A 14,010-nucleotide genomic window follows, 5' to 3' on the forward strand; every position below is an offset into this window, starting at 1 on the left:
GCAGAGCGTGAGCGACACACGCGTAAACACACACGTGTTTTTTTTATTTGTTTTATATTATTTTATTCAAATTTCACATTTTACAAAAAAGCAAACGAAAACAAGATACATTTAGAAAATAATGATGTGGTTTGGTTTAATCTGATGTGGTCTGGTTTAGTCTAATGTGGTCTGGTTTAGTCTGATGTGGTCTGGTCTAGTCTAATGTGGTCTGGTTTAGTCTGATGTGGTCTGGTTTAGTCTAATGTGGTCTGGCTTAGTCTGATGTGGTCTGGTTTAGTCTAATGTGGTCTGGTTTAGTCTGATGTGGTCTGGTTTAGTCTGATGTGGTCTGATGCGGTCTGGTTTAGTCTGATGTGGTCTGGTCTAGTCTAATGTGGTCTGGTTTAGTCTGATGTGGTCTGGTTTAGTCTAATGTGGTCTGGCTTAGTCTGATGTGGTCAGGTTTAGTCTGATGTGGTCTGGTTTAGTCTGATGTGGTCTGGTTTAGTCTGATGTGGTCTGGTTTAGTCTGATGTGGTCTGATGTGGTCTGGTTTAGTCTGATGTGGTCTGATGTGGTCTGGTTTAGTCTGATGTGGTCTGATGTGATCTGGTTTAGTCTGATGTGGTCTGGTTTAGTCTAATGTGGTCTGGTTTAGTCTGATGTGGTCTGGTTTAGTCTGATGTGGTTTGGTTTAATATGATGTGGTCTGGTTTAGTCTGATGTGGTCTGGTGTGGTCTGGTTTAGTCTGATGTGGTCTGGTTTAGTCTGATGTGGTTTGGTTTAATCTGATGTGGTCGGGTGTGGTCTGGTTTAGTCTGATGTGGTCTGGTTTAGTCTGATGTGGTATGGTTTAATCTGATGTGGTCTGGTGTGGTCTGGTTTAGTCTGATGTGGTCTGGTGTGGTCTGGTTTAGTCTGATGTGGTCTGGTTTAGTCTGATGTGGTCTGGTTTAGTCTGATGTGGTCTGATGCGGTCTGGTTTAGTCTGATGTGGTCTGGCTTAGTCTGATGTGGTCTGACTTTGTCTAATGTGGTCTGGTTTAGTCTGATGTGGTCTGGTTTAGTCTGATGTGGTCTGGTTTAGTCTAATGTGGTCTGATGTGGTCTGGTTTAGTCTGATGTGGTCTGATGTGGTCTGGTTTAGTCTGATGTGGTCTGGTTTAGTCTAATGTGGTCTGATGTGGTCTGGTTTAGTCTGATGTGGTCTGGTTTAGTCTGATGTGGTTTGGTTTAATCTGATGTGGTCTGGTGTGGTCTGGTTTAGTCTGATGTGGTCTGATGTGGTCTGGTGTGGTCTGGTTTAGTCTGATGTGGTCTGGTTTAGTCTGATGTGGTTTGGTTTAATCTGATGTGGTCTGGTGTGGTCTGGTTTAGTCTGATGTGGTCTGGTTTAGTCTGATGTGGTATGGTTTAATCTGATGTGGTCTGGTGTGGTCTGGTTTAGTCTGATGTGGTCTGGTGTGGTCTTGTTTAGTCTGATGTGGTCTGGTTTAGTCTGATGTGGTCTGGTTTAGTCTGATGTGGTCTGATGCGGTCTGGTTTAGTCTGATGTGGTCTGGCTTAGTCTGATGTGGTCTGACTTTGTCTAATGTGGTCTGGTTTAGTCTGATGTGGTCTGGTTTAGTCTGATGTGGTCTGGTTTAGTCTGATGTGGTCTGATGTGGTCTGGTTTAGTCTGATGTGGTCTGGTTTAGTCTGATGTGGTCTGATGTGGTCTGGTTTAGTCTGATGTGGTCTGGTTTAGTCTAATGTGGTCTGATGTGGTCTGGTTTAGTCTGATGTGGTCTGGTTTAGTCTGATGTGGTTTGGTTTAATCTGATGTGGTCTGGTGTGGTCTGGTTTAGTCTGATGTGGTCTGGTGTGGTCTGGTTTAGTCTGATGTGGTCTGGTTTAGTCTGATGTGGTTTGGTTTAATCTGATGTGGTCTGGTGTGGTCTGGTTTAGTCTGATGTGGTATGCTTTAGTGGTATGCAGTTTCAGTGATGAAGCACAAACAAAAGCTCAGTAGAGGGCAGAGCAGACAGCACACAATACATTACTGATGAGAAAACACACGTGTGTGTGTGAGACTCACGGCGGGCTGCTGGTGGTTCATGAGCACAGCGAAGTTGGTGAGATGCGAGCAGGCGCAGGTGGTGTGTGTGTTGTTGCTGTGTGTTCGTCTGCAGCCCTGAGACGACCACTGGCCCGTCATCGAGCGCTCAGAGTAATTCCAGAACGAGCAGTTGGGACTGAAGTGGTTCTCAAGCTGACACACACACACAAACACGCACACAGAAAAAATGTTCTGAAAATGTTTTTCATTGTAATCACTAGGGCACCCCCCTAATAGTCGACTAACTGTTAGTTGACTAGAAGAGGTTTGGTCGACTAAGATTTTATAAGTCGTTTAATCACAGAAAAAAAAGGAAGTGTCGAAATCACACAGTCTGTGACGGACAGATCGTTAACGGCAGCAAATCTAGACATTCGCCTATCATTAATCGACCTCAAATATGGCTTATCACTTAAAACATGTAAGTAGTAACTTTACAAGTCCGCTCACTCTAATGCTAGCCTAGATAAATGTGCGCTATTATTAGGCGCATATTCAAGTGTGTGTGTGGAAAAGCGCTTACTGCATTATTACAGGCGCCAGTACATCACTGCATTTAACTTAAAATACTTCATCATTTTTGGTCATTCAGATAAGAGTAATGCAAACTGTAAAGGGTCTACTTTTATTTTTTTAAACTCACAATAACAACAAAACGTTGTGCTTTTGTAAAACAATGGTGCTTTCTGTCGATTCGGACTCAGTGAACTTGAGCGCGTCACATAAATGAACCGAAACTCAGTGTATAACGTTACTTGCCTCACAGACATGAGGAATATATCTATAGAAAGCTTGAAATGTCTACATTTGAATGAACAGATTCAAATGGAAAATAAATATTCTCAGATTATGTAATCCGTATGAAACGGTCATATAGGCGGAGATGACGAGTCAGCATCGTCGACTTAATCTCTGCAGCCGAAAACACAGAAAACATTACCAATAAATTATTTAAATGTTTCGAAAGTCTCCTTCTGTTTTTTTTTTGACGACACATTCATAATCATTACATTTGCCGCTGTGATTAGGCTATACATATTTTATATTGACTACTAGTCAACTAGAAAAATCTTTAGTCGAGGACAGCCCTTGTAATCCCAGATGTGTGTGTGTGAGAGTGTGTGTGTGTGAGAGTGTGTGTGTGTGTGTGTGTGTGTGTGAGTGTGTGTGTGTGTGTGTGTGTGTGTGCACCTGCAGGTGTCGCAGTGTGAACTCGACCGGTTCGGTCAGGAACACGCGACTGGACACTTTGTTCATGAATGCAGAGATGATGTGTGTGTGTGTGTGTGTGTGTATGTGAGTGTGTGTGTGTGTGTGTGTGTGCACCTGCAGGTGTCGCAGTGTGAACTCGACCGGTTCGGTCAGGAACTGGACTGGACTCTTTGTTCATGGATGCGGAGATGATGTGTGTGTGTGTATGTGAGTGTGTGTGTGTGTGTGTGTGCACCTGCAGGTGTCGCAGTGTGAACTCGACCGGTTCGGTCAGGAACACGCGACTGGACTCTTTGTTCATGGATGCGGAGATGATGTGTGAGTTGACGGCCAGACTGTGTCCTCCCGGCTTCGGCTCACCAACCGTCTTCACCGTGGCGTTCAGAGTCGAGAGAAACGACCCCAGGTTCTTATAGAGCGTGAAGACCACCTTCACCTGACCTGATGGACACACACACACACACACACACACACATTTAGCTGCGTTCAATACGACTGATTCAATTCAATTCACATTTACTTGTATAGAGTCCACATTACATTTTAGAGTGATCTGTTATCAGAGGAAACTGTGTCTAAGTTATGTATTTTAGAAATGTATATATACAAATCACAGTTAGCTAATTTTTTTTTATTAATTAATACAATGTAATAATTAAAGGCAGAAACAATGAGCTCACTGAAGTAATGAATACTTGTGTGTTAACAAATGATTATGACATTTAGAAAAATGCAGCATTGGTGCTGATCCCACACATCTCTCAAAATAACCCTCGTCATCACACACACACACGCATGGTGACTGTTGCCATGACGACGCTGAGAGAACAGACCCTGGACACGGTGTGTGTGTGACGGATCAGAGACTGACCGTTGCGGCTGTACTGTTTGATGGTGGACGAGGACACGTGAATGATGCTGTCACTGTCATACGAGTTCGGGAACGACAGATCCTTCAGCTCCATCTCTGTGTTCAGCACATACACCTCCAGATCTGAAACACACACACACACGCACACACACACACATACACACATACACACACGTACACACACACATGTACACACACACACACACACGTACACACACACACACGCACACACACACACATACACACACGTACACACACACATGTACACACGCACACACACACATACATACAGACTGGAGTAATGATGCTGAAAATTCAGCTTTGATCACAGGAATAAATTACACTTCACTATATTCACACAGAAAACAGATGATTTACATTATAATAATATTTCACTGTTTTTACTGTATTTTGATCAACTAAATGCAGCATTCAGAAACATTAAAAAGAGTTTGCAGACTCCTGAATGGTAGTAACGCGCGCGCGTGTGTGTGTGATGCTCTCGTACCGATGTTCGGCGCGCGGTCGCTGAAGTGTCCCCCGTACAGGTTGTTGGCCAACAGAAAGGCTCCCTTCTCCACGACGTCGAGCATCATGGTGGCGGTGTGAGACTGTTCTGTGGCGTTCATGTCCTGCCACGACTCCAGCGCCTCCAGACGCAGCAGGTTATCCACCGTCTGCACCACCGCCTGCACACACACACACACACACACAGGTTATCCACCGTCTGCACCACCGCCTGCACACACACACACACACACACACACACACACACAGGTTATCCACCGTCTGCACCACCGCCTGCACACACACACACACACACACAGGTTATCCACCGTCTGCACCACCACCTGCACTGTAAAAATTGTTCGTAATTTTAACTGTAAAAAACTGTAAAAAAGCAACGGAAATTTTTTTTTAATTCCTTAACGGTATGTACCATATAGTGAAAAACTGTAATAGCTCTCACGGGACATTTCATGTAATTTTACATTGATATACTGTTAAATGTACGGATTTTGGAAGTACACTGTAAAAAAAAAACGTACCGTTGCATTTACCGTACCTTACCATAAAAAATAAGGTAGCAAATGTTTACTAATTTTACAAAGTTTTACATCATCGAACTAAAAATTACGGTGAAAAACTGGCAGCTGGTTGAAGGCGATTTACCGTAAAAAATATGGTAGTAATATTTTAGGTTTTACGGCAGTGATCTAAATATTACGGAAAAAAACTGGCAGCTGTGGTTGCCAGTACTTTACCGTAAAAAATACGGTAGTAATATTTTAGGTTTTATGGCATTGAACATTGAACTGAACTTTTATATAAAAAATAAAAACCTGCCAGCTGTGGTTTCCTGTAATCTAATTATTGAGAATTACCAGAGGTTCAGACGTTGATGTTTTATTGAAAATAATAAAGTTTGAAGTTACCATTATGGAGATGAGTGTTTGCTTTAGTTGGGCTCTTGACCCTTGACTTTTTAACTTTAGATTTACTCTGACTGCCTTAACTGTGTGGTAACAGTTACACAAACAATAACACAAACGTTATGGCATGAAAATCAGAGAGAAAATGTGACCAGGTGATGATGGCAGGTTAATGATGACATAATCGTCATATTGTGGCCTGATTCACTGATCTCATAAAGAGTCTTATCTCTCACTTTATGAGCAAAGTGATAATATTAATTATAATATTAAAAATAAATATTTCATATTATTGAGTATAATATCTCTGTAAGCCAGCAGCGAGCAACAGATAATCTGAAGAATTTTAAAAATACATGGTCTAGAAAAAAGGTTTTGAACTACTGCATGATTTAAACCAACACAGACATCAAGATTCAGCGTATGAATCTCAACAACGGTGACAATCAACACAATAATCAGATAAAACTCTGAACATCACAAAACAAGCTACTAAAAAGCTGCAACAAAAACAACATCAAAAATAAAAGCAGATATAATAATAAAAGAAAATACTAAGGCAATTCAGCATAATGTATTCCTGCTGCAATGCATGCTGGGAGATACTGATGAGTTTTGATTGGAGGCTCCATCAAGTGCACTGCACTTTTATCATCACCATTGTTGAGATTCATACGCTGACTCTTGATGTCTGTTTGTGTCTGAAAGATACAGCAGTTCAAACCTTTATTGTACACAATGTTTTAAAAATTCTTCTGATTATCACAGCAATGATGGATCACATGCTGTAGAATCATAGGGCTACGACAATCAATAATGTAAAATTAATAACACATATGATCAAAGATAAGACTCTATAAGAGCTCAGTGAATCAAACATGGTGATTGCCATCAGTGATACACAACCAACATCACATGATTCATTTTCTCTCTGATTTCCTAGCCATAATCAACATGTCTTATAAACACAGAGTTACAGCAGGCAGAGAAAAACTAATGTCAGAAAGTCAAGGGTCAAGAGCCCAACTAAAGCAGTCACTGATCTCCATCATGGTGACTTCAAATGAAACAATAAATCATCAACATCTAAACCTCTGTTAATTCTCAAACAGAGCTGTAGACATATGACAGAAATAAAGTCAGTCTGGTTAGTAATAAGTGAAGCTGGTAATGCTGTTTGTGGAGTTGTTTAATCCTCCTCTGCTGAGATCTTCACAGATTTCATGTTTTTTCTCTTCAGTTGATTTCATCTAAGGCTGTGGCTGAAGTCAGTTGTAGTTCTTGTGTTTCTGCTCATCTCTTTTTCTGTTCCTGTTGTTTCTCTAAATGGACATTCCCAGAATTCCCTGTGTGACACTTCACATTTGATGCTATTTCATTTAAATAATTATGTTTCTTCTTGGTTTTTGTTATCAGTTTTATACATTTGGGGTTTATATTACATCATATATTGTTTAATGAATGTTTATGGCATTATTTGGAGTCATGTGTGTGTCACCATGATGGTGTTTTGTGTTTGTGTGTATGACACTGTGCACCTTCTCAATATTAACATGTGCCTCAGTTTGTGGAAAACTAATGGTATACTTAAATCATTGTGTGCTTTTCTTTTTTACCACTTGTGTTATTATGATGGTTATCAGTATATTACAAAGATATAAAGCAGACTTTAATACTTTAGTGAAATTTAATGATAACATTTATCGGTTTATGTAATATAACGGTTGTCCCGTGAAAACTAAAAGGTTCCTACTGTATTTTTTACGGTAAAATACTGGCAACCAAGCTGACGTTTTTTACCGTAAATTTCACAGTTTTTTTTTAACAGTGTGCACACACACACACACACACACACAGGTTATCCACCGTTTGCACCACCGCCTGCACACACACACACACACACACACACACACACACACACACAGAGGTTATCCACCGTCTGCACCACCGTCTGCACACACACACACACACACACAGGTTATCCACCGTCTACACACACACACACACACACACACACACACAAGTTATCCACCGTCTGCACACACACACACACACAGGTTATCCACCGTCTGCACCACCACCTGCACACACACACACACACACACACACACACACACACACACACACACACACACACACGAGGCGTCGTACACTCACACAAGTGTGTGCTGTATAATTACCTGAATAAACGCTCGGCAGGTCCGTTCTCTCTTCTGAAGCTGAAAACACAACAAAACTGTTACTCTGATAGTGAATGTGTGTGTGTGTGTGTGTCTGTGTGTGTGTGTGAGCACCTTGTTGTAGTTGCATGTGTCCACTAGGGGGCCTCACAATCCTGCTGTTTTTATTTATTTATTTATTTTTATTAATACATTAGTTATGTATGATTTTGTATCAATGACATGTCTCTGTCAAGGTCGCATAAAAAACAAATAAAAACAAATAAAAAAATTCCAACAAATTAAGCGGGTTTTTCGCTATGTTATTACGTAATGCGTCCTCACTGAAGACGGGAGATGGGGAAAGCTAAAGCGAGGGAAAGCCAACATGTCAGCTACAAGAGAACGCGAGCGATTTCGCAAGCACGAATCAGGTTCTGAGAAAAGGAAAAAAATTAAAAAGAAGGAAGACTTTCATAAGTCACTGCGGGGATCGCTGGATACATGTATCAGCACTTCCAGAGATGCGGTGGCAACAGCTCGCATCTGCATAACCCACGCCGACACTTCATCAACAGCAGGGCGGGAACGACGGTGAAGTCCAAGGTGAGGGAAGAGGATAAATATCTGTGGCCATAGGCGTAATTTGCGGGTGGGGCGGGTGGGACATGTCCCCACCACTTTTTGCCAGGGTCGATATTTTCCCCATCATTTTATAAAACATCTCGCGGTACGAATGTACCAATTCTACAAATAAATAAAACATCTCCAGTTAACCAGCAGAGCATTCATTTCGTTCGATTTTTAGAGACGATCTAGCGCTGAAATGTGTTTTTTAAATCAAGTGATCAAAGTGCTCGTTGCCGCTGCGATCAGTGGCGCGGATATACAGTGTTTCCTCGTGTGGCTCGCGCACACACCGCACTGTCTTCACTCGGACGCGCGCTTCAATCCGTTGCGGATACTGTCTCTATTCGTTCTAGTGAAATCACAAAACATAATGCACACAAACGTGATATACAACCACTGATGAACATAATCGGTTTTGATGAGAAAAAAAAAAACTATACGAGAAAAAAAAACTAAACGAGTGCAAATTAGAACCCGGAACCTCTGACACGCTTGGCGAAAGTTCTACCACTGGACCATTAAGATACACGGTGGTCAAATAGGCGGATCTATGCATTTATTCACATGAAAATTCTCGGCACTGACAACATATATTAGGCTACATTTCATTAAACGACAAATGAAACCCCATGTAGCCTACTATTTAAATCGACTGCTGGACATCGTAATGTTATTGTACATATATATATATATATATATAAATATATGTAAGTGATGTATGTCTCGAGACCTGTCTCGAGACCACTTTTACGTGGTCTCGGTCTTGTCACGGCCTTGACGGTCTTTGGTCTTGATCTTGTCTTGGTCTCGGACCTCTCGGTCTTGTCTAGGTCTCGCTGTCTCAGACCGACATAGTGGTCGGGGGATTTAGAAAAACAATACTACAATATCCAGGACGACACAACGTTCGATAATGCAACATTATTATCCGCAACGGAACGGATTGAAGCGCGCGTCCGAGTGCTGACAGTGCGGCGTGTGCTCGAGCCACACGAGAAAACACTGTATCCGCGGCCACTGATCGCAGCGGCAACGAGCACTTTGATCACTTGGTTTAAAAAACACATATCAGTGACATGATGGGTTTTTACTTCATTCAGGAGATTTTGGGTAATTGCACAACTGACAGATGACTTTGAGCGCACCGCCAACGGTGTGTGTGTGTGTGTGTGTGTGTGTGTAACCATAGCGACAAAACGACCAACTTTCGGATCCTGCACTTAAGCCTATAATTTTTAGGGCTGTACTCAACCAAAGAAAATCTTGGTCGACTGAAGTCCTGAAATTTTCGACTAAAAATCGACTAAAAATGACGTTAGAAAAAAAAAAAGTTAAATTAATTAGATGCGCACTGTGCGCAGGACTTGGTAGCCTTGTTGTCCACCTAAATGAATTATAAATAAACATAAACAACTAGTAGGCTATTTGCAGTATATTAAATCGTTTTTGACCTAATTATTTTGCACTGAAATGAGTGTGACACACGAGTCTGTCGGCTCTGACAGCGCTGCATCACGTGCACCTGCGCAATATCACAGCTTATGATTTCCGAAAATAGTACTATGTTGTCAACTAGTGATATCATCACAAGAACTGTTGAGGAATATGCAACATAATTTAGACAATTATTTTTGTCATATGTTATAATAATAAGTTATAACTGTCAGACACTATCATTTCACTGTGCATGTCCTCGCACCGAGCGAGGCTGAACATGAGCTCAGCTTCGCAGCTGAGACACGAATAGACTATTAACTTAAAGCTTTTACTCTTAATAAACACAAAAGGCACGTCCACTTTAATAAAAAAAGAATATTTATTAAACAAACCAGATCAAGAGCAGAAACGAAATAAAGTGCATAACTGAAAAATAAAACATCCTAGGCTCAAAACTAACACAACGTACAGCACAGCGCAATTGCGCATTAGGCTCCAAAAAAAAAAAAAAAAAAGTTAGGTTATCACACTAAAACATTGAAATATGCAAATTCTGATATGTTCATATAGCCTACTCAAAACAGACAGGGCAAGCTAACGCAGACAAGTGAGCTTACCACTTTTAGATGATATGTCATGTTTGTCGTCGAGCTGTGGAAAACTTGCTTGCAAACTTTGCATTCGACCTTTTTCCTGTTATCAATTTTAAAAAAATGCTGCCACACTGTCGATTTCTTTGTTGTTGATATGTAAGAAGAGGACTGACTATTAAACGCTCTCACAATTAAATAAATAATATTCAGCATCAAACCTTCTACGCTCGACGCTCTCTCTTGGGTTGGGCTAATCCAAAAAAGGTGAAAACAAGGGGGGTGTTTTGAAGACAGACTGTTACAGTGAAACAAGGGTACTCTGAAAACACCCCCATTAGCAGTTAGTGCTTTCCACCTGATGAAATGAGCGCGCCTCAGCGCGGCAAAACTGATGAAATAAACGCGGCAGACAATCGACCAATCAGAATTTTGGTCGAACCAGAACGTATCGACCAGTTAATCGACTAATCGACTAGGACAGTACAGCCCTAATAATTTTGTTTTTAAAAATTGAATTATGTATTTAAAAGTTGCAGAATGGATTCATTTGGAGACTCCGAAATCGGCAGAAATAGGCAGGCATTTGCTTAGATGAATTTGTGTCTTTGATATCTGTGTGTGTGTGTGTTGTTTGATTACAGTATTGTATTTAAGATGGTGTTAGACTAAATAAATGGTCTTTTAAATATCATCTGCATATCTCCGTTGTATTGACTAAACATTAGGCCTAATCCAAGTTTATAATTGTGTATCTTTAATTTGATGTTAAGATTTCATCTACATATTAAGTATAATTTCAATTGGTTACATATTTCTCATTCTTTAGACAGTTGTTGGAGGAGCAAGATGGTGTTGGAGGTGTTTGATGTTTTGTCAGATGAACCAGTCAGTACCAGTCATGTCAGTCCTCAACAGTACACAAAAGTTAAGGGAGTCTCAGTCCTCTAATAGTGCAGTAACAGCCGTCATGCAATTGCTACACATAGTTGATCTCACCCAATCTGCAAAAACATTTACAGTGAGCTCACAGTCACACACATGACATGGTCTGTCTCTGTATTGTTCTGCCAACTGCGGCTGAACCCTAGTATGCTGCTGTTCTTGAATTCATACAAGTTATTGCTTAGCTTCAACACTAGTCTGTTTTTTTTCCCCTCCGGTCTCGACTTGGTCTTGGTAGTGTCTTGGTCTCGGTTTAGGCGGTCTTGACTACAAGTCTAATATATATATACATTAATATATATATACCGTTATTCATGCGCAATTGAGCATCCACATCAAAGAGCAGGGCCTCACGTTTCAAGTTCGCTCAGGGCCTCGACCCCACCTGCGACGGCACTGTGTGTGTATGTGTGTGTGTGTGTGAGCACCTTGTTGTAGTTGCGTGTGGCCGACTCCTTGTTCCCGGGTCGCAGCGCCTGTAACTGAGAGTCCAGGATGTCCAACAGCTGCTCCATCAGACGCACAGAGGAAGTGACATCGCCAGCATAGACACGCCCCCGTGTGTGATTGACAAGTACAGCAGCGATATGGGCTGCGTTCTCCCCACTCTTAATCTACAGAGAAGAAGGAGAGACTTCAGATATCTGTCTGTCTGTCTGTCTGTCACCTGACCTCTGACCTCTGACTGACCTTCTGAGCGACCTGGCTGACCCAGGGTGATGTGCAGTTGCTGAGGTCGGGACCTCTGGGGCTCCACACCACTTCATCAGACATACACTGATACGAGGCGATTCCTGAGACACGGACAGAGAGAGAACAACAAAACACGATGAAGCTGAGTTTTAAACCTTAGAAGAGCCGCCCAGACCTGAAACACACATCAGTGGAAAACTTTGATCATTTCCCCGGGTTCAAGGGTTCATTCAGAGGGCAGAAGTCAACAAACGGATACACACATCAAGATTAAAATGCTTAAGTTTGTATGAGGGAAAAGTTTTTAATCACTTTTATTGTCATCATCTTATCATTTTAATGGTCCTGCTGTGTGTCAAATTGATTTTTTATAAGTTTAGTAGTCCCTCAATTTAACATGAGCTCATGAAAACCGCATGCATAATAATCATAATACAATTTGAAAACAGCATTTAGTTTTAAATGAGGTTCATCACATCGCTCTGCAGGAGAGCGTGGCTTTAAAGCTAACATTAGCATATGACCTTCAAGTCCCTTGATGTAATCCGTATGATCTACATCAAGTCAAAACACTACTTGCCTCTAGTAATAATGCGAAACATGTTTTAAAATATGCTCTTCGATCTTCGGATTAAAAAATAAATAAATCTTTTGACCGAAATATTTTCCTTTTTTTTTTTTTTTTTTTTACTGGAATGGTACAAAACTTGGTAAAGGTTTTGGCACTTGCTATGCAAACACACACAAAAAAGTTTCGTTTGAAAAGGTTAAATGGTCCTGAATTAAATATTCACACTTGTGCTCCTCACGGTCAAGATTGAGCGCACTGGAAATGAATGAGACGATTGTCCTCTAGTGGAAGCGTTTGGTACTGCAGCCGAACACAATCTTACTGAAAGATCATTTATTGAGATATCAAGCTCAAATTTTTAACTTAACTTGTTTAGAATTATGGCTTTGATTTTCTTGCCGTTTTAGAGTAAAACATGTTTTTGAAAATATATATTTCATATAAAAATTTAAAATAGTATTTTTGCGTAAATTTCTGCAACTTTTTTCACTTCAGCAATAATTTGCCAAGTGTCATCTTTGAAAAGAGATCAAACTTCCGTCAGTTTTTACAGATTTACCTCAGTTTAAGTTGGAAATGTAATTTTCAGGTCTATGCTCAAAAAAATGAATAAATGGATAATAAATACAGTGTAAATATAATTTAGTACAATAAAATCCCCTAAAAATACAAAATATTCAATAAAATACATTATCAAACTTAAATATAGTACATTCCTTTAATTGAAATAAAAATAAATAAAAAATCTGTCATTTTTGACTGACACGCAAAGAGCACCAGAGGGTTAAGACTGCTATTGTGTTATGAGGATACTCGACAAAACGGACATTTTGGCATAATTGTGTGTGTTACTGTTCGTTCAAGTGCGAAAGAGAACTTGATACTGGCGCGCGTTTTTCTGTTTCACATAAACAGGACATTCACAAGGAGCGCAATCTCTTTTGTCATGTCGCGCTTGAATGGTTTAAAAGCATTTGCATGAAGAAGGATGAGGTAAAAGAAAAAAAACGGATGCTCTGTCAATTGCGTTAAAGGGGTGGTTGATTATGATTTCACTTTTCTAACTTTAGTTAGTGTGTAATGTTGCTGTTTGAGCATAAACAACATCTGCAAAGTTACAATGCTCAAAGTTCAAAGCAAAGGGAGATATTTTCTTTTACAGAAATCACTTTTTAAGAACTACAACAAACGGCTGGTAGAGACTACAATGAGCTTCTTCACGGGTTAGTGACATCACTAACCCTAAAATTTACATAAACCCCGGGAACACACAACAAAGTCCATGTTGAGAAGAGGTAATTGGAGCTGCTAACACACACACACACACACACACAAGCTCTTGAAGCTCCGCCCACTGTGCCAGGAGCAGCAGCTCATTTGCATTTAAA

General features: G+C 40.6%; 1 protein-coding gene across 3 annotated transcripts in view; it reads right to left on the minus strand.

Annotated features, from left to right (window-relative positions):
• Window positions 1-14,010, minus strand: part of LOC311077435 (adhesion G protein-coupled receptor L1) — a 62,871-nt gene that overhangs the window by 12,168 nt on the left and 36,693 nt on the right. For all 3 annotated transcript variants that reach the window (XM_084105899.1, XM_084105898.1, XM_084105900.1), the window contains 7 exons: window positions 12,049-12,152; window positions 11,787-11,972; window positions 7,778-7,816; window positions 4,673-4,853; window positions 4,165-4,287; window positions 3,529-3,734; window positions 2,061-2,234 (listed from right to left, as the gene is read on the minus strand). In XM_084105899.1, coding sequence (XP_083962025.1) covers window positions 2,061-2,234; window positions 3,529-3,734; window positions 4,165-4,287; window positions 4,673-4,853; window positions 7,778-7,816; window positions 11,787-11,972; window positions 12,049-12,152 — 1,013 coding nt within the window. The remainder of the gene's footprint in view (window positions 1-2,060; window positions 2,235-3,528; window positions 3,735-4,164; window positions 4,288-4,672; window positions 4,854-7,777; window positions 7,817-11,786; window positions 11,973-12,048; window positions 12,153-14,010) is intronic.

This window comes from Abramis brama (genome assembly GCF_963993115.1).
Source record: "Abramis brama genome assembly, chromosome: 2".
Taxonomy (NCBI): Eukaryota; Metazoa; Chordata; class Actinopteri; order Cypriniformes; family Leuciscidae; genus Abramis; species Abramis brama.